The sequence below is a fragment of the Dipteris shenzhenensis genome, chromosome 17 (assembly GCF_047967505.1).
Source record: "Dipteris shenzhenensis isolate YYH24624 ecotype China chromosome 17, Dip_SZ_1.0, whole genome shotgun sequence".
Classification (NCBI taxonomy): domain Eukaryota; kingdom Viridiplantae; phylum Streptophyta; class Polypodiopsida; order Gleicheniales; family Dipteridaceae; genus Dipteris; species Dipteris shenzhenensis.
In genome coordinates this window covers 47,520,001-47,543,757 of record NC_141612.1, presented here as the reverse complement: position 1 = coordinate 47,543,757, position 23,757 = coordinate 47,520,001, and the positions used below count along the sequence as shown (strand labels likewise).

Below are 23,757 nucleotides of genomic sequence, written 5' to 3'. Positions count from 1 at the left end.
TTGTGCTCAATGGAGATTGCAATGAATTGTCGAAGATAGTTTCAAAGAATGAGTACGCATCGGTCATTGTAAACATACCATACAGATTTAATGTTCCCCGATCCACCTCCTTTGATGAGGTTCCTTACAAAGCAAAGAAACTAATGAGTCTTCTTGACCAGTTCATGTCAATTACGATAGCAACGCTTTGGCATGTCGTAATTTTTCATTCAAACTTGCAGTCTGGGGCAGTGATGAGTGTCATCAATGATAAATGTGCTGCATGTGACCACCTTTATTGGTGAGTGCATGCAAAGATTTTTTTGGGTCAATTATTATTGTTATTATTGTGTTTTCTTTTGATAAATTTAAAACTTATTTTTGTTGCATGTCATAGGATGAAACCCAATGTGAGACAAGGACATCAATTCACATCTGCTACAGAAAACATTTCAGTTGGGTATTGGTCTGTGGATGGGAAAAAAAATATTGGTCACATCAATTTTCCCTCATCTGCTCCATTTACTCCTGATCATTTCATTATTCTAGCTATGACGAAGAAGCTCAGGCATGTGACCATGGATAAGAATGGGGAGATAGTTAATCCTTATCAAAAACCACAACTCCTAATTAATCACCTCATAGATCTGTTTTCAAATAAGCATGAGTGGGTACTGAATCTATATTTGCTTGTTCAGGCACACTCACAGCATGTGCCTTAAAAAAGGATCGAAATGCAATTGCAGTTGAAAAAGATCCTATTCAATGTGATTACATAAAGAAGAGAGTGATTGCTATTCATCACTTGCCTCATGAGCATCAGGAGCTTGGTTTGAAAGGTGGGAAGTTTGATGCAGATTTGGTGGTAGCCTCGTCACAGGAACCCCAACCTCTTGAGATATTGAAACCCGATTTTACAGAGGCAGGCGAGCTAATTGATACATGGGAGAAGGAGGTTGTGAAAGAGAAAGTGATTGAGAAACCCATGTAGGAAACCTAGATTGGGGAGGGTGATGAAGATGAGGTAGATGACACATATGGGAGAATTGAGTAGACTCTAGTTATGGAATTGTATTGCCAGTTTTTTGTATTTGAATGGTTTCAATAGACAAGTGTTCTTAAGACATTTTAGAATCCATATGCTTTGAATGTTTTGAACATTTAGTTATTCCCATTAATTTGTTATTGGGGATGGTTATGAAGATGATGTAGATGACACATATGGGAGAATTGACTGGACTCCAATTATGGAATTATATTGACAATTTTGTGATTTTGAATTGTTTCAATAGACAAGACATTTGAGAATCCATATGCGCTGAATGTTTTGAAGAAGGAGGCATTTACTTTTTCCCATTAATTTGATGATATTTTTTTATTCTTTCAGTACTTTATGTGATACTACAAAGTTTAATTTAGGAATATTGATAAGGTTATGTTACTACACGCAAGGTTGAAAGTTGTATCATGTAGTTTTTGTATTGAAAATAAAAGGTCAAAGGAAGGAAAAAAATGACAGACTTCTTGATTTTTCTAAATACATTGATATTGTGCTCTGTAGTCGAGGTCCTTCATAATTTGCAAGCATTATGTACCAAAATTGATAGGATTTTGAAAGATTTGAAAAATTCACTACGAAAAATATGACCTTTTTTTTTTAAGTTATAATTTTAATGAATTTTTGAGGGAATCTTAAAATGGGTACCAATGTTACATACCTAAATTAGATGTTACACTGTTCTCAAGGAGATAAGATGGTAATGCTAGCTAAGTAGAGAGTGAGAATGTTGTGTGCTCTACTTCAGACTTCCTCTAATGATAGTTTTCTTTTTATTTTATCCACAATCTACTGATGAACGATCTGAGAATATTCGAATCATCCCGCTCAAGGACACACGCAAATCCTCTCAAGCTCACATTGGCAAATTTTTAGGATATTGTCTCTAAGATCAAACAAATCACCAAAAGACAATTTGAATTTTTCCAAGCACGCTCCTCGTACTAATTTTACCAGCATTCAACTATGATTATGACTATTGACATTTCTCAATGTTTATATTCTAGGCGTTATCTCGACACCTAGGGAAGGGCCCATTCCCTCAGATTATATAACCCTTTAGGGAAGGAAGCGCGCCATCTCCCTGTCCACACTATGTGTGGTTATAATAATTATATATTATACATTATCATTTAAATATTACCAATTGCTAGTCCATTTAATATTTCTTGTTTTCAATCTAAATTCTTAAAATATGCCTCTCCTTTAATGCATATTATCGATGTGAGGGAGCAAGGAAATCTAAGATGGATGCAAGAATGAAGAATGACGATACCTTTATTCATATGGTTGTAGTCCATGTGACTATATTGTATAGACTTCAACGAGGATCAGTTATTGTATCGCCTTATTCATGTATTTGTTGGACTTCAGTTTCCAAAATACCTAAGATTTTCTTGGAAGATCGGGTCCTAACTGACCCTTTGTCATGTCTCATACCCACCATTTTACTCATTCGCTTTTTCCCCTAAATTTTGATTAGATACTCAGATTCAGGATAAAATAATAGGATTCACGTTCCATTCCAAGTTAGTAGTTACATGCTCCACGATGGAGAGGTTGCTTGCCTCAAATCTAGTTAATTATAGTAGCTATGTTTTCAATTTACCTCTTGAAAGCTACATGTTGCTTTTGCAATGGAGCTTTTCTTGCAAAATACATTGATTGCACTTCATTTTAATATAAATATATAAATATATAAGATAAGCCCCTGCCTTGCATGGTCTCTTGTGCCCAGTTATGCATACATTCACACAAGTTTCATAGCAATTGCATTGGAATTATTGATAGTTGTATACTAAGAGTATAATAAGGTGTCAATTAAGAGTGTGTCAATAAGGAGTGCATGCTAACTATTTAAGTGAACAGAAACCTTGGCTCGTTTCCTTTACAAAATATTCATTCAGTGATGTGTCCGTTAAGTTACCGACAAGCGTGGTGCCTCTTGATGGTTTTGTTACTTGAATTTTGAAGAAAGAAGCATCTATCTATATATCTTACTACAAATGAATATAGATGAATCGTCTGTGGGCATATACATGCGCCAAGTACATAGAGAACTTTTCTGGATCGTTGATCAAAATTAAGTCTTGCGTCAACTACGTCGGGCAGAGCTGAGGCTAGCTTCAAGGTTTGGCGCAGAGTCTTGTACTAGTCAATTAGGGCTGCAGCTTATTTTGGGCTCAAGGTTCCGGATAATTAGAGCCCCGTCCCTTCAAAACATGCGTCCTCAATCCGGGTATGTGTATCCGTTTGATGTAGTCTTCCCAGTCGATCACGCCCACATCAAAAGTAAATGTGTCCCTTTCTTCAGAAGAGAGCTGATCATATAATTTTTTGGTGTTTGAGTTGTCGAATCTGCAAGATGAGAACTCTCAAATGAGAAATATTCTGTAATATAGGTCGTTCTAAGCCAGAGAAAGGTACCGATCTCAACATACCTCCCTTCATAAAAAGTGTAAGGCTTGTAGAGGTTTGCAAGATAAGCTGCCTGTTCTTTTGCTTTGAGCATGAGTTGACTCTGACGGGTATGACCTTCCACATCGGATTCCTATAAAAATAAGAGTTCAGGTTGTTAATTTTTCTCAAAAGGGGCACCCAATTATTGTTGATGGTGTACCTGGGAAAATGATTGGTTCGGATTCGCTACCTCTAGATCATCATTGCTAATGGATGCCATGAAACTTTCCATGTCTTTATATAAATGCATTCTCCCAGGCTTCACAGGTACTCCTGCATTGTCGATGTAAGGATGCTCAATAAAATGGTCGCGTGATATCCTGGACAGTTCTTCAAAAATTAGAGGATTCACCACAGATGAGGCTATCTGGTAGACATCCAAGCCAGGTTTGCAAGCATGCTTTGCCATTGCTGCCAGCATTGCATTAGCCACCATATCAACAGGTACCTGTTAATCAATGGAACTTTTAGAGGGTTTGATTTTGAAACAACATCCAATCTAGAGAGAAGACGGCTATTGCTTATCAAATCCATGATTCTGTAGAATCTCAAATTTCTCACCACATCTAATACGCCTGTCGGATCAACAAGAAACCCTGTGAGTTGACCTTTTCCGTAAGACAGTATGATTGGATCCATCATCCTAATTCAACCAAATGTCCTCACGTCAGATCGGATACTAAGGTATAGTCGACACTCAAATCAAAATAGAAAATTCTACGAGACGCAAATCAGCTATACAAGAACGGGTACAAGTATAAACACCAAACGCTAAACAGTCACCTGTTACCCTCCATCCAACCAGCAAAAGGTTCCTTGAATGAGCTTTCGACTACGCTGGGGCGAACAATCACCACAGGTAGCTCTTCTCGCATACTCTCCATCAGCATCTCCCCCATGGCTTTTGTAAAGACATAAGTGTCTTGCCAACCGAATAACTTAGCCCTGAATGAACGAAGGGGAGCAGCTGTCAGTTTACGATCACAACATGTTTGTTGAGATGCCTTTGAGTTGTACCCCATCTCTTCGAATTGTACTTAAAAATGGCATTGTGAACCACTCCAGAGAATCGCTGCTACGCGTATGAAGACGATTCGATTCCTAAACTCTTTGTTAAAAGAACCTAGAGACGTGGGCCGCCAAACGTTGACGTTTTCATTAATCATGATTGACGGTAAAACTTATAGGGACTCAACTTTAAATTTAGCAACTTCCAATGATATTCCGATTAATGAGTCAAAGAAACATCTATTGGAGCATAAATCACGTGGACAACATTCGTTATGATCAGGTTGAAAACCAGAAATAGGTATCTTTTTCCTCGAAATCACTCGTAGACTCTTCTAGGCAACACTCCCTAATTAAGCAAAGTCTTCATTTTCTAGGCAACACTTCCTAACGCAAAGTCTTCAGACCATTTTGGAGCTGAAGATCCAATTTTTTCATCTCTACACAGTGAAACGTATAAGGTCACCTTTACCTTGAAATGGATAAGGTCGAACGATCTACAAGACTCATTATTAGGGCTGTATTAATATGTGATGTTGATATCTGGAAGAATGGGATTATGTCAACCGAACTATGCATTTCACTGCCATTGGACATAACCGTAGACACGCTACTGTAGGAAATAGGTTAGGCTTTGAAATTCGCCGCTTGGATGACCTTAATATACACAATGAATCACAGATCGTTTAAAGGATGTCACTTAAACCTGACAATAGTAGCCATGTTTTGTATTGCCAACCAAATCTTGTTTGAAATCTAGTATCTCAGTACCAAGGTGCTTGGTTTTGGATAAATTCCCAAATCTATATGCAGAGGGAAACGGAACAAACACCGACCAAAGCATGAAGAAGACTTGAAAAATGATTGAAACAGCTTTTAAAGAGTTGCCCTAATTACCTTTCCAAACCTAGCTCTTTCATAGCTTGTGTAAGAAGCTTGTCTTTGAACCTATATGTGTCTCTTGTATCCATAGCGTCTTCTAATACGGTGCGCATATTAGTTGAGCATTCGCCTATCACATCATGTATTCTCTCTTGGACAAGCTTCAACTCTGTTTCAACCTTTAAGTTTGGGACTACGTGCTCTCCATACATTTCTTTGGCGATGCTGTGCCCCATTTGAAAAGGTTGCTCACGAACGAGTCCTCTTCTTCGGCCATTGACAAATGCTGCGAACCAATCAAGTAAATAAGCTTAATTAGGTTCACTAAATTCTACATGATTAAGCGAGTACCGCATACGAAAATGTCATACGTGCATGATGGATCACCTGTGGATACATGCATTAGAAGTTGAAGATGAGGACACCTTTTACTGAACTCCAAAATCCTTTGGGGCCCCTTAGTGTTAAGGTTCAGAGCATGGTCGTACCTACAAAAAGCTTTCATAATAAGCCTCATGTTTTGACACGTTTTGAAATTAAACTCTGTATCACTCCTGCGAGCATTAATTCGAGGCGTGCAATTGAACCTGATCATATTCTTGTTGGTCTTATTAAAATTTCCAATAATAGTCACAAAAAAATGCTTCTCATCGTACCTCTCATCGAATGTTGTACTCGCAGCTGAATTAACAACAATATCAACTTTGCTGCTCAAGCTATTTATCGCGTTCTCATGGAGACCTAGATTATCCAATGTGATATCACCGACCACCGGAATGAGCTTCCTCGTCATGAAATCTTCGTATAAGTTTCCATGGCGCCTTTTTAGAATGCTGAACAGAGATGCATTCATGATCTGAACAGGTGGACATTTTGAATTAAAAACCGCTGATTGAATATCCCATGGCTTCACTTCCAAAAACAACCATAGTAATAAATGATAATAGCTAAAACTTGAATATTAGTTCCTGTTCGTCTTAAAACTTACATCATTCTTGAGTCTCTTTATCGCAGCCTGGTGATCATCCGCTTTGATAAGAAGAAATAGCTGCCCAACATCCGGTTGTACTCGCAATATTTTCTCCACCAACACTGCATTGCAATTCAGTCGACTGTTAGCCCATCATAAACCTCGTAAGCATCACGTTGTTGGACAACTTTGTGGCACCAGAATAATACCTTTGGCAAGAAATCCGGTGGCACCCGTTATGAAAATATTTTTTCCCTTGAGAAACTCCACGATGCCGAGACCTCGCTTTCTGTCTGCACGTCGAACCGCTTCAGTCACTACTTTTGATAGAGCACAAAAGAACCCTGGCAAAAGCTCCATGTCAGTATTGGTAAGGAGTGGACTTTTGCCTTTGAAGGAGCTGGATTGAGTGAACTGTCCAAGATTTTTCCGAGTTTCCCCATTGATATGGGGCTTGATATGCTGCTGGCCTGGATTGATTGAGTTCGGTACTCGTAATGGAAGGGCAGGTTCCGGAACTTTGCTGGATCCTTTAGCCGTTGACTTTTCTATACGTTGAACCGAATTTACCGCTTTCGCACCGGCCGGGAATTTCTCGTTCGAAGACGTTCCGTTCACCTTAATGGCTCCATTGCCAGCAGGTAAGCCTGACTCCATCCCGGACTCTCTGGTCCTTTTATCACACGTTGGTCCTTCGCTAAGGAAAGTGTCATGAGAACTTCTCACTTGTTGAGGCCCTGAACTTGTAATCTTGCCCGTCGTTTTTAGTTTGTTACTCGTCAAAGCTTGTCGACGATGATTCCAAACTAGGCTAGCGGTAGGATAAGGTAGCCGATAGTAATATTCCGGCGTCTGTAATTGGAGGTATTTGCAATGAGAGTACATGGAAGGGCTGACCAAACGCAACACTGACGAATCCATGCAGCTGACAGCTATATAGCAAACCCACTCGAACTTGATGAGCAAGAAGATGAGCTTATACGTATACGATACGATACTCTGTATAGACTAGATGAAAATCGTCACTCGTGTAACAAGCATTCGATATGGCTCAGTGCTAGAGAGGCTCGGCTCTCTTGTACTTCAAACACAGATGCACGTACAGGAATTATAGACAATATTTGGATGAAAACTTGGCTGATGGAAGAATGAATTCAGCGGAGGACTACAAATCCCTTGAAAGGACTGCTGGGGGAGTGGCACATCTTTCCGCAAACTAAGCAGGCCACCAAACGATGCCTGCGCTCATCTGCTAGCCGGGCTGAACCAATGCGCTCATATGAATGTTGACTCACCAAAAAACAGTCGGTGAGCGCAGCCGGGGGAGGGGGGCACGATCCACCGGTGCAGGGCTGACATTTGAGGGGCGCAAGCTGCACGAGCAGAGGTCCCGATGTTGGTGAGTGCAGAAAGTCGCGCAACACACTTTCTGTGAGGTCAGAAGAGGAGAACGAGGGAAGATGGTGAACGTTTTCAGGCTGTCGGGTTGGTGAGCTGATAGGAAACATAGAGAGTGAAGTTCCGGAGATCCATAGCAGCTAGCTTGCCAACAAAAGCAAACCCAAGAAAAAGAAAGGCCATGACATTAGGGAGCATTCTGTAAACTGATAACGTCAGTTGCATGAACACCAGCGAAATTGATTGACTATATACGTTGTGTGATAAGTCAGTTAAGTCAGTTTATTGCCTCTTTATTCCTAACGGTAAACCGCCCTTTATAATTTTGCATGGGCTGAATTTAAGAAATAGTGGCTAAGATTTCTAAAATACCGGCTAACATTTTGGGTAATTTAGTGCAAAACTACAGGTTTTGAGATTCAAAAACGGGTTGAATCGGGAAAAAAATTCACTAGTTTAGGGATGACAACATCATGCATGACCCCACTCACCACTTGCCTGATGGTTTCATCGTGGTTTTAATTTATGCTATAGCATCCTTATACATGGATCAACCCTTATTTTGCCTACTTCCTAAGCATGCACTCTGAAAAACAGAAAGCAATCATACTTGGAGCCTTTCTTTTATCAACTAAATCTAGAAGGCATAGTGGACTTCTTGTGAAATTTAGGAGAGAAGAGAAGAAATTATACGTGCACGCAAATTAGAAGAGAGAAGAAGTGATTGACTATAGAATCGGTATACATGTAGAGGAAGAACAAGGTAGTTATTCAGTCACGCAGTGGACGTGCCAAACATTTTGGTGGATAACATTTTGGCATTCTGGTATACACACATGATCTACCCTATTCTAATATAATGTAAATGAACAAATCACACTTGACAGTTGTGCCCCGCAGACAGGCAGCTAAAATTTGCATCTCCTGTCCACGAAACCATCACAACAATGCCATTGCCAAATCTCTATAATCTTGTTGAAACAAAGGTGTCAAAACTTCGCTAGTAGCAAAGCTTACTGCCGACAAGTTAGAAAAGCTATCTAAATCTTGCGGTTATGCCAACGATGCCGCTACAACTGTTGTTATTACGCCGATGAGGCGTGCGCCAAGAGAGAGTGACGTTGACTACAAGTCCCGCACGCGGCACCACCAACGTGGGCATTCTTAGTCAATCTCGTCAAACCGTTTGACTCCTTATTTCATAGTCTCACACACACATTTCTCGTGGTCTTCCCACGTTACTTTAAATGAGCTTCACCAAAGATGTGCCCTTGCTTTGAGTTGTTCATTTTTTTTAAATCACGGCTCAAACAAGGTGAGACCTAAGCTTCGAGTATTTTGTTATCCCATGACTACAACTCTTAGACCTCACCTTTTTTAATCCCCACGCCAACCTTGTGATTAAGAGCTACCACATTAAATATAGAATTTTGAAAATATTATTATTCCATGGGGGCATTCATCCAAAGCACACTCAAACCAAAAGTTTCAATTGTATATGACATGATTTCTTCCTCATGCAAAGGCAACCCAAACGATTAGAAATGTACTATGTCATATGAATGACTTGTTTAAAGTCTTCCTTAATGATTTTGGTAGAACAAGAAATGAAAGAAAAACCATGAAAATGAGAGAATGCTTTATTTTCTTAGCAAGAATATGGAAGAAAAACTGCAAAAGCAAGTATGCCCCAAGCAACATATAAATAAGGTCTATTAACAACATAAACCATAGTTATTGCCATGCTAACACTTTTTCGTATCTTGAAGTTCAATCAGAGTTCAATACAGATAAGAAAGGGTGTTTTCCTAAAGAAGAGAATAAAGGCATGGATTGAACATGAATCCTAGCTTATTATATCTCGAGTTGAATTTATTTTTTCACATGCACAACCACAATATGAGGATGTTCGATTTTTATAATAAGTTTTCTTGAATTTTATCATTAATGTGCTATTTTAAAAACTTTTACTAAGATTGTAGCTTCAACTCAATAGGACATTATGTTGTTTGAGAAATATTAAAAATACATTAACCTTTACTAAGATTGTAGCTTCAACTCAATAGGACATTAAGTTGTTTGAGAAATATTAAAAATGATTTCTACTATAGGCAAGTAAATATTTGTGGAAAATAATTTCACTAGTAGAACCTACCTACAAACCAACATCCAATCACTTAACCATGCTTTCCATGGTTTTGAACGTGTGAAATATAGCATTCAACATGATAAACATATTTAAGAGCAGACCATGTAGCCTTTGGTACGGTTTTTAGGAATTTAAAAACCTTGAAATTCTTAAAATCTATGTTTTAATATCTATCACATGATGGTGAAAAATGATTATTTAAATAAACTTTTGTCAGTTTGCTTGTGACCAAAAAGATTTCACACATGAAAATTGTGAAATCACATATTAAGGCTTGCTTGATAGACGAAGAAGCATAACGATTACGGCTTCTTTTCAAATTTTATTTGCCCCATGTTCCACTCTCTTTTGTCCCCCAAAATGTCATGTTGGTTTTTTTCCCATTTTCATCAGTGTGACCTTAAAGAGAGCACATGATACACATGCTTAGCACAATGCAAGTCAATACATAGTTAGATCTCTAATTCTATCTCCTACTTTCTTTTTCTCCCCCAAAACATTATTCTAGCTTTTGTTCATTTGCATCATTGTTGTAAACTTTGCGAGAGAGAGAGAGAGAGAGAGAGAGAGAGAGAGGAAATTTTCTCCTTTGAAATACAAGCTTGCTTGCTAACCCTCCGACCACTAGGCTAGTTTAAGGCAATCACCACACTATTTTAGACAACATCGGGTTGGTTAAAACCATCATGCTAGTTCTAACCATTGGGTTGGTTTAGGCCACGCTCATTTAGGACAACCATCGAGTTGGGTACAACCATGATTGTGCTAGTTCTAACTAGATGGGCTAGTCTAAGAAGTGGCCGTACTTGGCAAAGCAGCTTTGAAACAATAAATAAGCTTGTTCAAGGGTTCATGACTATGAGAAGATAGAGTTGCACCTAAGATTTATCGATGAACATCATATTGAGAATTTTTCTCTTATTTTACACATTTTCCAAACTGGTCACCTCCCCTTGATATTCATCTAGCACACTCAAAAAAGGGTGCTTTTGCAACACTACACATATTCACATTTACACAACGATGGCATCTAGAAATAAAAATATAGACATAGGTGGGAAAAAGAATGTTAGGGGAAGGGAAAATACTACACCCCTTTCTAGTCTAGTATTTTGCACAAACTAAACTCATTCACCCTTTTCCAACTTTTTTGAATACAAAAATTACTATATTTTAACATTCCAAAACAAAGAGGAAGGTGCTCCGAACAATTGGTGCACGCCATAAATTAGGGAAAGGGGAATGTACCTCAAATGTACACTACAACACAACTTATTTTCAATGCCACTCCTCAACAATTTTTGTACCCTAGAAATTTTTCTTTTGTATAGCTCAACAAAGAATTAAGTCACCAAATTCGTCAGTATGATCATAGCTATTATAGTCAATATCTTTTTTGCTATTATCAGGGTATGTTCGTCGCTATCATCATCGATGTTTGTCGGTATGCTCATCAATATGTTTGTTAGTATAATCATAAGTACGCTTGTCGGTATATTGGTATGTGTGTTTGTGTGACCACATATCGACTATTATACTGATCCTAACATCACCCATAAAAATTATAGTATATGTTTTTAATAGGACCAAAATGACATGGAACTTTTAACATTTTGAAGATAAAATCTTTAAGAACATGTACACCAAGTTTGGGATCAAAATACTCATCTATTCATGATATAACTTAAGATACGAATTGGCCCTTGGGCTATGGGTGTCGTTCTAGGTGCCCACACCAATGGTAGAACTCCTGATAAAATTACAAAGAGTAGCTCGCAATAGGAACCAAATTAGTTTTGATATGTAAGGGTCATTGTTTGCTTGATTGTAGCCATTTTTGGTGAGGTTCAAGGACTTTTCTGTATATAGGTATCTTGCATGATCCATAACTTAATGCATTTCTCAATGGGATTCGGCAAACTTTGTCTTCAAGTTGTAGCACACATTCCAGACTTGAACATGAGAGCAAAAAATTATGGAATAAGGATTTGGAATGAGACCGTTAAAGCATTACAAGTCCTATGTTGCATGTGAAGGATGCATCCTGAAGACTATAGGATATAGCAATTTATTCAAAAACATCAAAATTTTGTTCTATATATACATGCAACCAAGTAATCATTCAAAAGTACACCAAGTGAGCTTCCCCTCGACTAAAGGACACACCTAAATGAGATCATTGTGCATGGGTTAATGGGCCTCCAATGTTGTGGTAAAGTGATGCATACCCATTTGAGGGCATGCTCCATAACTTTTTTTTTATTTGTTGAAAACCAAAACGGATTGAAAATTTGGAATCTAAACTATTGGGACTAGTGCATGGTGGTCTTAAAATTGATAGTTGTTGGTATTGGTATCTAGATTCACCCTAAAATGGAAGAAGTTGGAAAAGTGCAATTTGTGCATGTGCAAAGATATTTTAATAAATCCAACACTATTTACAATTTTGAATTGCTTCTTTTTCCATGCAATTGCTTGCTATATGGCTCATAAGTATGCTAACGGTCATTGCATTTAATAATACACAGCATCAAACCTAATAGCATGCTCTTTTGCTGATTTGTGTTTTGAAGCATTTTAGGCCACATTGCACTTGTTTGGGATATCCAAGTCTGCTAACGTGTATCATCGAAGGGGGGAAAAATCGATGGCTGAAATTTTGCTATTCCCACAAGTTTCGAATTTTCACACCTCCCACCCATCAAATCTTGGAAGATTAAGTACTTGCAACTTGCCCCTGCCCTACATTACCAGCCCTTCTAGGGGGAGGCCTAAGATTCTACCATGATGACCTACAATTTATATGGATGGAACCTTGGGCTCCAGCCACCCACGGTGGTTCGAACTTTATAATATATATATAAGATCCGTGGCATTTGGCATTTTTCTATGTTGCTCTGATCCACCCATGCTCTACTACTTTGCTCCACACTCTGCTACTTTTCTCCACACCATTCCTCTAGCTCTTTTCTGCCCCTTCTCTACCTTTGCTCCATGCTCCCTCCTCCAACTCTCGTCACTCATCTCCTCCCCTGCTCATCCACTCATCTTCAGCATGCCTACAACCACCCCTCCTCGATGCTCTATGATCCTAATGTTATTGTGTTGCACTCACCTGGAGTAGAAATGCTAGCACTAGTAGAGACCCTTCGTTCCCACAGTCAATTCCCCACACATCTGCATGTCACCACCTTAGATGACATGGGGCCTTTTTATGGCTATGATGTATGGGCTCCCCCTAGGCCTTAGTATTTTTAGAGCAGAGTACTCAACTTGTTGGGGGGCCATAATCTAAGTCCTAGCAATATGCATGTTCTTTGACCTCTCCATCATATCCTCCTTTGGCTCTCTAAAAATTTTTAATGCAACAAGCTAGACTGGTGGAAGACTGAGTTGTACAAATTCCCTCTTGCTCAGACGAGGCTGGCTAGATGTAATCTTTTAGGCTCTCAATGATCTTTTGGCTCACTGGATGTAATGTTTTGGTCTTTAAGGCATTTATGTAATCTCTTTTTGTTCAATTTGAGACTCTCAGTAATCACTGATCCTCTGTTCAATTTATGCTTGATATAAGTTGATAAATTTTATATAACATGTTATTGGATGTAGATGTACATTAATCTCTTTTGCTCAATTTTCACTAAATAAATTATACTTTTGCCCTCATTTATATTTACTACAACAAGGACTAAAATACCAAGAAAGAACGACTACAATTTCCTTGGTTTATAACCAAAATAGCGCTAAAATACCTCCAACAACCCCACCATTGTGGTTGCATGGAGAGACATCTAGAAAAATATAATTAAACTTTTAGAAAATGCAATTGACGATATGGTCCTTGAGGGGTCCACTCTAGGGGCAAGGGCCATATCGACGTGCACTATACAATATCCAAGATGCCAGTGGATAGAAATGGCATGTCGATATGGCCCTTGCCCCTGGAGGGGACTCCTCAAGGGCCATATCATCAATTGTATTTTGCTTGATTGCACAATGGAATACATTTTCCTTGGTGCACAAATATATGACTCAAAGTGGCTTTCATAGATCTCCTTCTATTTGCCAGTGCGCTGGTCATCATAGGCCTCCTCCTATAATACATAAAAATAGGTAATGGAGCTATAACTCCAAGAACTAGCATGGTGGTCTCTCCAAGACAGCCTTGAATTCTGGGCGATGATTGGTCGTCAAGCCAAAGACTGCACTGAGGCAATGCTCAAAATGATAGATTGTGTCTCATTATTATGCCAAAAACTAGTGCGGTGGTCTCTCCAAGCCAACCTATGATTTGCATGGGCTACGGGCAAAGATGTGGCAAAAGGCTGCAGGATGACAAGTGGTCAAGCTAGAGACTACGATGCAGTGGTGTTCAGAATGATAGATTGTGTCTAATTGTTACGCCAAGAACCAGCACAGTGGTCTCTCCAAGCCAACCTTCAATTTTAATGATCTGCATGGGTGTGGTGCCTATTGAGATGTGGCAAAGGTGCGACAAAAGGTTGCATGATGATAAGTGAACAGGCGACGTAGGCCAAAAATTATGCTACACAAAGCAGTGCAGAGATGCCATGTGTCAAGCTATGCAGTATTCAGAACAAATAGATTTTGTCTCATTATTACACCAGTGCACCTTCATGACATTGAAAAATTTTCTAGCGAGAGCACGTGTCCGCACAAAATTCAAATATTTACCTAGGAGTGCATCGCGTCGCGGCCCCAAAATGGCCCCAAAAAGATTTCCACAATTGGTTACACCTAAGCAAATGTTGACCCGTATCTTTTATCAATTTAAAGACAAAAAATTCAAGAACATATACACCAAGTCTAAGATCAAAGTACTAATATATCCATGATGAACCTAATATATGAATTTTGATGGATTACAAGTATGGGAGTAAAAGGACCAAGGATTAAAAACCCTTTCCATGGAAAAAGAATCAATTAGTAATGTTTACATCAAAGGTTGTGTCTTCAACAAAATCTATCATGCCAAAAAAGTCTAGTTCTAGCTCTAATCCAAACTCGCCTATATCATTGAGGTCTATATTACCTAAGACTTGATCCTCTTTATCGTCTTCAATAATATCATGATTGGGTAATTCATGAGACATTGATTCTTCCCCAATATTTCATTCTCCATCTCCTTTGTCATTAGTTCCACCATCTTCCCCCATATCATAATCTTCATCTTCTTCCCTAGATCTATCTGCATCAACCAGATCCATTGGCATCTCCATATCCACATACCTATCTTCAAAATTTGGTTTACTTCGAGGAGCAACTTTGACCACGTAGCATCATCTTGGATTAGAATGATCTGGATGAAAGACCACCTGTGTTCAAGATGAAAATTCCATTAATAATTTTCACTTACACGTTAGTATGTATAAACATATACGTTTTAATAGAAAGGCATTATCTAATTCAATATACGTACTTGTTCACATTTTCAAGAAGAATGAAAGTATCACTTTCATTGGTTCAAAGCTCAAGGGATGCATTTACTAGAAATCCTATGTATAGCATGTGTTCAAGGGCTCCTAAAAAAGCCCCTTTCCTAAATAAAATATTTTCATGAATTAAATGACCCATTTTTCTTTATGAACTCACGGATTGTTTTTAAAACTGTAAATTTACCTTGAATATTTGAATTGAAAAAACCCCTCATTTGAACACACATGGTAACTTAAACATATATGTTAGGTGAACCACCCAAGGTCCAAAGGTGGTGGAGTCTCTTGTAGAAAAACCACTAGCATCTCTCCTAAGTCTAGTATTGGGGCTGTTGTAGATAGTTCTAAGCCATTTTATACAAAAATTAAAAACACTAAATAGTTTCAATACAACTTCTAAGATTTCACATATGGTCCCACAATAATCTAACTATGAGAAAATAAGATTGGTATCAGATGCGCTTGGTCATCAATCTTGCATGAAGTTAGCCATGTGTGATTTGCATGAGCATGTTATAATTAAATGTTTCAATAACATGTCGCTCACTCGATTTTGCATGCTTGTTAGATCTTCTTTGTCTCTCTCTCACTTTCCATGGCATCTATGTCACAACGATCAATGCAAGCTGCATATGCATCCCAGGATCCAAATGTGAGAGGAATGCAAGCCATGAAGCACATAATGGATGTGGCTGATGCTACCCTCCTACCGACATGAAGAGATGAGGCGTGTGCCATTGCCAATGCAAGTGTCTTCCATGATCCGAATGGTTAAAAGTACGACCGCATCAATGCAGTGGTCTCCAACGATGACATTGCAGCGGTATGGGATTGTGCCAATGCCACACATGGATGGTGGCCCATCAAGAATTGTTGCCACCCCGCTATGAGGAAGAATGCATACTGCATTCATTGCATGATCAAATCTGATAAGCCTCATAGCAAGGCCACATGCTACGATGCAAAGGGTGATGGTGCAGAGGGTCCACATGCTACAATGCAAAGCGCATCACGGGAAGATCTCACATTTTTGAGCATCATAGTGCGTGATGCTATGTCTAAGTATCGACGAGTGATGAGTGAGAATGAGCGCCTACAAGCTGAAGTCAATCGCCTAAATGCCGTGCTCCAACAAGCTAGTCAAAGGCAAGCACTATCGCATCTCCACTTGCATATTCTCAGTAAGCACGAGATACACAAGCCACCCTCCAACACATTGAAGACAGAGACCGTGTTTACACCTTGGATCCAAATTTTGTGGGCCTGGCTACCATAAAATTGTTAGATATCAATGCTTCACTCTCAGGTAACTACGTGGGAACCAACTAACTCTACTTGTAAGCCCCCCATATGAGGAGAAGGCATCTGAGTAGCTCAGTTATCCAGTAGGTCCTAGTTTGGACACCAGATGGGGGCCATGTGTGGCCTGATGGCTGGATGGCTTCAGATAGAGTTGGCACACTACCAACTAGGCTACATGCAAGTGTGGGAAGGCATCCCATGACTGACTGCACTGAGCGTAGATAGAGCATTTCCTGGGGCAACCCACTCTCGGGCTGTGGGGCCCATTTGGAGCCCTAGATGATCCCGAATGGCTCTATTGTGCACCATGGTTCTAATGTGTGGTCGATGGCTGGGACCGACGTCCAGTCAGCTGTTTTGGGCTGACTGGGTCGGTCTCCCAATTGGGTCTAACCAACTACGACTAGTGGCTATATAAGAGCAAGCTCGTGAAGCCCATATTTATCACTAGCTACAACAACCCTGATTCCTTAGCATCTAGCCTCCGTCCTCTACTATTTCTAGCATGCCATCGAAGCTTCTCACATAGGAGCACAAGCGCCATCTATTGTATCAATTTTATAGTAATCAATTTTTGGATTCTCCATACTATCAGCTTTTCTCTCTTGCATACAAGATCATGTTATCTATTGAGCACAGACGTTGTATTGTTTTCTTACATGGTATCAGAGCTCTCTAGCAAGAAGATTTGGTAGTGTGTTTCTGTTTGCGAGCAGATTGTGAGAGATGGCCCAACCTGCAATACTGTGAATCCCACCATTCGGTGGAAGCAAAAAGTTGGACGGCATTAACTATCCACTCTGGAAGTTCAAGATAAAGACCATCCTAAGCACATACGAGCTTTGGGATATTGCTACTAGGGTGGACGTGAAGCCGATTGCGAGACTGAATCTAGCCAATGCGAGACAATAGATAGTACCAACTGCGGATCAGATTCTCACGTGGACAAGAAGAAATGCAGATGCACTGTGTTCTATTGTCTATAGTGTAAGTGATTCTGTCATGGCATTAATTCAACATGTCAACACAATGGGGGAGGCATGGACGGTCTTGAAAAATCAATACGAGACCGTGCATTCAAAATCTGGAGACAACTCATGAACGAGAAACTGTCTAAGTCTAAAATGGTAGAGAAGTTTATCACCAGGGTGAAAAATCTGCGCGATTAGATGACTATGATTGGCATCACCATCACCAGCAAGAATCTAGCACGAAGGTGCATACGGATTCTCCCACCAAAGTACGATGATCTTGTTACAGCACTGAATACACAGAACAGAAATCCGCCCCTCAACTTTGAGGATTTTAGTGCAATGCTTCTGGAGGAGGAGATGCATCAAAAGATGAGGACTGGAGATGATTCGGCTTTCTCGGCTGGATCAAAGAAGGGTAAGGGTAAGGACTCTGGTAACCCATCTTCTTCTTATGATAAAAAGAGAAAGAAGAAGATCAAGTGCTTTTATTGCAACAAGGCAAGGCACAAGCAAAATGAGTGCCGGAAGAAGATTGCAAATGAGAAGAACAGAGTAAAGAAAGAGTCCAGCAATAGCACACAGGTAATACTAGTAGAGCTGTTCGTAGCAATTTAAAAGATTTGCATGGAGGCAATTCATGTACCTATAGATGAACCTTGGATTATTGACAGTGGTGCATCATGCCACATGACCAGTTAGAAGGATTGGTATACCTCTCTACATCCAATAGGGAATGACATCCTGGTAGTAGTCGGCAATGATGCAAAATATCCACCAAAAGGATTTAAAGGTACGATTGCTTTCAAGTCACATGGAGTTGTAAAACAGTTTATTGTCTGTTTCTATGATTGCAGATCAGGACCTCAAAGTTCACTCCGATAAGAATGGCGCATAGATTTTGGATCTTCAAGGGAAGGTCATTGGTAAAGGTACATGGTGCAACAACATCTACGAACTCTCAGCTTTCAGTGCTCGAGCCGATGTGAGCAAGACTAAGTTGTGGCATGAGAGGTTTGGTCATCTAAACCTTAGTTCTTTAAAGGAGATGCATAAAAGTGGAATGATTGCAGACCTACCAAAAATTACAAATCTGCCCGATGTATGTGAAGCTTGCATGATGGGCAAGCAGCATCGACAGCCCTTTCCTAAAGATGCCAATAGGGCAAAGGCTCCTCTAGAGCTCGTTCACACCGTGAAGATGTCCACAGCATTCTCTATAGTCAAACAGTACACCAAGTCATCCTCTCCATCCATGATGAGCTCGCGTACAAAGTGATATTGAATCTCAATGTGTTTTATGCGAGTGTGGAACACAGGGTTCTTTGCAATTGCCATGCAACTTTGATTGTCACATGATAGCTATGTAGGCTTTGCACTGCACCCATGTCCCCTAAAATCCTCCTCAACCACACTGCCTCACAAGAGGCAAAACATGCTAATTTGTACTCAGCCTCAATAGAAGAAAGAGCAACTATGGGTTGCTTCTTGCTGACCCATGACACAGCTCCAGATCCAAGTGAGAAATAGTAACCTGTCACTGATCTCCTGCTGTTCACGTCTCCTGCCCAATCCAAGTTACAGAATTCGGTCAAGGTGTTGCCCTTGGTATAGGTGATGCCATAATCAAGTGTGCCTTTGATGTATTTTAACACCCGCATCCCTGCCCTCCTATGGTCCTCCCACGGCTTTCATTGGAAAACCTGCTTAGTACACCAATCGCAAAACTGATGTCCCAGCCATGTGTTGCACAAGTAAATCAAACTGCCCACAAGCCTTCTGTACTTCGCTTCGTCCACCAATGGTGATGAATCCTTGTTTGAGAGCTTCATGTCCACTTCCATAGGAGTGCCAACTGTCTTGCACTCAGCCATGCCAAATGCCTTCAGTATCTCTCTAGCATACTTCAGCTGTGAAATGAAGATCTATTTTGGCTCTTGCCAAACTTCAATCCCCAAACAGAAATGCATCAGCAGTCCGAGGTCTGTCATTTCAAACTCTCTTCCTAGCAAATGCTTTGTCTATGAGATCTTCTCTTCATGATTTCCTGTTATGACAAGGTCATCCACATAAAGGACCATGATCATACACCTGCCTCCTTCTCTGTAGATATACAAATTTGCATCAGATGGGCTCCTCCTGAACCCATTTTGCAGTCCTCCTTGAGATCTCCATTCAAAAAGGCAGATTTTACATCCATTTGAAACATGAGCCAACTTTCCTGTGCTGCTAAAGCCAAAACACAGTGAATTGTGGTTAGTCGAGTTGTGGGAGCAAAAGTATCTTGATAATCAAAACCATGTACCTGTGCGAATCCTTTTGCCATGAGCTGAGCCTTGTACTTATCCAACATGCCATCGGACTTGTACTTGGTCTTGTATACCCACTTGATGCTGATTACCTTGCGTTTTGGTGGTCGATCCACAAGGTCCCAAGTGTTGTTCTTCATTATGGAGCCATACTCCAACTGCATAGCCTCCATCCACCTATCATCACCCTGTGCTTCTTCAAGACACTTGGGTTCTTTAGCATGGATCACCTCTGTCATCAAAGCATAGTTGACCAAGTGTTCTTGCGCCCTTCTTTGCTCCTCTAATCTCTTGGACGGGTGGTGTTCGGATGGTTCCTCCTCAATGGCTGGAGGTTCTCTGCCGTCCAAAAGCAGCTTTACCCACTTTAGGAATGGCCATTGCCATTGTGGTTCTACAGGATCTTCTTCCTCTTCTTTATCTTGAATCCTCCCAAGCACCATTGAGGGAGTTCATTGGTGGTTGTACTAGATGGATATTCTGGTCCTGGTTGTCTGGGAAGGAAGCATCCTCCTCCGATTGATGTAGTTGTTCTGAGAAGACCACATCACGACTTACTATTACCTTCTTGGTAACATGATTATAGAGACGGTAACCCTTCACTTCTTCACTGTAGCCCAAGAAAATACACTTCAGACTCTTCGGTTCCCATTTGGTCCTGTTAACATCAGGGACATGCACAAAATAGTCACATCCAAAAACTCTAAAATGTGCAGCTGAAGGTTTCTTACCAGAAAAGGCCTGCAGTGGAGTCATCCCATTCATAGCCTTCGTGTAGCTACAATTCATAATGTAAACTGCCGTGTTACATGCTTCAGCCTAGAAAGGCTTTGGCAAATCTTTCCCTTTCATTATACTCCTGCCCATTTCGCAGACGACGCGCATGCTCTGCTACTCCATTTTGCTTTGATGTATGTGGCAGGGGTTTCTACCTCTAGATCCTGTGACTTTTGTAGTAACTTTTGAATTCACTTGATGTGAACTCATCACCTCTGTCTGATCTCAACTTCTTCGCCTTCCTCCCCGTTTCTTTCTTGACCATTACATGCCATTCTTTGAACTTACTAAAAGCCTCATCTTCAGTCTTCAGGAAGTATATCCATATCCTTCTACTGTAGTCGTCAATCTGCATCATGAAGTAGTAGGAACCACCGAAAGCTTCCGTCTCCATCCTTTCTGCAAAGGTCGAGACTTGCTGGAGAGGCATCTTCATTGACTTGGCATTGGGCCGAAAAAGTAAGTTCACTTGCGGGTGGACATTGAGGGGGGGATTAGATATCAATGCTCCACTCTCGTGTAACTACGCAGGAACTAGCTAACTCTACTTGTAAGCCTCCCATATGAGGATAAGGCATTTGGGCCGAATAGTAACTGTGGGTTAGTTGCTCTATTCGCTACGCCACGATTCTAACATGTGGTCGGTGGCCTATTTCAGGATCGACGTCCAATCGGCCGTTTTGGGCCGACTGGGTCGGTCTCCTAATTGGGTCTAACTGACTATGACTAGTGGCTATATAAGAGCAAGCCCATGAAGCCCATATTTATCACTGGCTACAACAACCCTGATTCCTTAGCATCTAGCCTCCATCCTCTATTGTTTCTAGCATGCCATCGAAGCTTCTCACACAGGATCACACGGCTGGGATGTAGTGCCATCTATTTTATCAATTTTACAGTAATTAATTTTTGGATTCTCCATACTATCAGCTTTTCTCTCTTTGCATATGAGATCCTGTTACTTGTTGAGCACAGACGTTGTATTGTTTTCTTACAAAGACCATCCACCCTTCTATTGTGTATCACCTTTGTGAATGATGGGCCTTTATGTCCAATATGCCAAGACCATTTTAATACGACGATTGGATACTACGTGCTATGATTGTGTCACCATCAGTTTCACCTGGTATGCCTGGTAAATATGTTGGGGGTTAGGAGTGCGTGCCCAACTTGTAATGCTCCCCAGGCCAAGCAATTATACGATGTTCTTGGCATCGGAGCAACATTTTCAGCAGATCCTCGATTGCGAAGATTATAGGCCCCATATTTTGTAATGCCATATTGTAATGACATATACCAATTTTGTTAATGGAGTTTGGAGTTAATATGATGGCTACTCACATCTATATGCACATACTAATAGATCAATAATGTGCAAAAGTTTCGGAAGCAAAATTATCAATTGCCACGTTTCAAAACATTTCTCCAGCCTTTAAAAATTTTATTTCCCGAATATGTGATGCATGGAACAATCATTTCACTAACTCTTATTCTGCCAACATTTAGTAAGTGCACTAGACCTCGAGACGGAGTAACCATCCAATCCTCTTGCCCCCTCCTGACATAATTGGATGGTTATAGACGTGGTAATCTGCCGAGAATCTGCCTAGGGACCTAGGCATGGGATGGCAAATTTCCTTTTCCCACATCTTGCTCTTTCTCAAGTAAGCATCTATCTACACTATGATCTTTCATGACATCATGCTCTGTACATGAAAGTCAGTATTTCACAAATGCTAGTGCAATAGTAGCTAGCATTGCTTACATGTATGCGGTGGCTCTTTCTATCACACCTTTTACTTTTCAATCTCAACCATTCGACAAAATTATTCAAAAGATATAAATACATTTATTCATGCTACAAGCATTCTAAAATATATGGACTCAAATATATATGTAAGGAACCAGCAATTGTTGATTAAGGACATCCATGGTCCAAATCAATGTCAAATTTCATTAGAATAGTTCCACATAGTAAATGTTCACTCATTTACATCTTCAGCTTGTACACGGGTGACTCTACTTACTGCATGGTTAATGCCTTGCAGGATGCCAGCAAATAGATTCAACACTTGGCCCCTCACATCTCTTTATTAGGTTTTCTTCATTGCCAATCAAATTTTTTCTTATTCTCATGGCCAATCCTGTAAAGACTTGGTTGCAAAAGTTGCACTTCCACTTTTGACGCCCTAACATTATAATAAAATCCTATAGTTTTGCAACACTTTGGCATCTCTCCTCTACCAAAGCAGATACACACCTCCTTGGTACCCTTCATGTACCTCATGATGCACTTAACTGTCTCCCAATGCCTCTTTCCTAGATTAGTGATATACCGGCTAACAACTCCCATTGCAAATGCAATGTTTGGTCTAGTAGCTATCATAGCATACATAAGACTCCCAATCGTTGATGCATAAGGAACCTTTGCCATCATGGCCCTCTCCTCATCTGATTTGGGACTATTTGCCTCACTCAGTTTCACATATGGAGGCAATGGAGTACTTACTGCCTTCCCCCCCTACATATTGAAACACTGCAACACTTTTGTAACATACTCCTCCTGTGAAAGCCAAAGGAGTTTCCTACTCCGGTCACGCGTGATGCGCATACCAAAAATATGACCTGCAAGTCCCAAATCCTTCATGTCAAAGGGCTTATGCTCCAGTCACGCGTGATGCGCACACCAAAAATATGACCTGCAAGTCCCAAATCCTCATGTCAAAGGGCTTATGCAACTTGGCCTTCAACGCAACAAGCTCATAAGTGTTCTACCTAGCCAATAACATATCATCCACATAAAGTGCTAGGAATATTAGGCTATTATCTTGAGCCTTTTAGTTGTAGAGGCAGTGATCAATCTCGCTTCTTTTGAAACCCTGGGACTGAATGAAAGCATCAAACTTGTGATACCATTCTCTAGGCTCTTGCTTAAGTCCATAGAGACTCTCCATGATACAGCCGGAAGGACAATGACATTCTCTTCATGATACAGCCGGAAGGCTTTGAAGAAAAGGGCAAAGAGCATTTGGTTTACAA

General features: G+C 40.2%; 1 protein-coding gene across 1 annotated transcript; it reads right to left on the bottom strand.

Moving 5' to 3' along the window:
- Window positions 1–2,858: 2,858 nt before the first annotated feature.
- On the bottom strand, window positions 2,859–7,903 carry LOC147892204 (fatty acyl-CoA reductase 2, chloroplastic-like). Its single transcript, XM_087388946.1, has 10 exons — window positions 6,566–7,903; window positions 6,375–6,478; window positions 6,043–6,242; window positions 5,774–5,874; window positions 5,402–5,672; window positions 4,280–4,441; window positions 4,058–4,139; window positions 3,687–3,944; window positions 3,478–3,587; window positions 2,859–3,394 (listed from the first exon to the last, which is right to left on the bottom strand). The coding sequence occupies exons 1-10, from the start codon at window positions 7,275–7,277 to the stop codon at window positions 3,220–3,222; spliced, it is 2,175 nt and encodes a 724-aa protein (XP_087245072.1). The 5' UTR covers window positions 7,278–7,903; the 3' UTR covers window positions 2,859–3,219.
- Between the last annotated feature and the right edge of the window lie 15,854 nt (window positions 7,904–23,757).

Bases quoted from the DNA above. Each gene is read 5' to 3' on its own strand.
- LOC147892204 (XM_087388946.1), bottom strand. From the start codon at position 7,277: ATGGATTCGTCAGTGTTGCGTTTGGTCAGCCCTTCCATGTACTCTCAT. The intron at 6,479-6,565 runs GTATTATTCTGG...ATTGCAATGCAG, and splicing joins CACCGGATTTCTTGCCAAAG to TGTTGGTGGAGAAAATATTG. The intron at 5,875-6,042 runs GTACGATGAGAA...AGCTTTTTGTAG, and splicing joins AGTACAACATTCGATGAGAG to GTACGACCATGCTCTGAACC.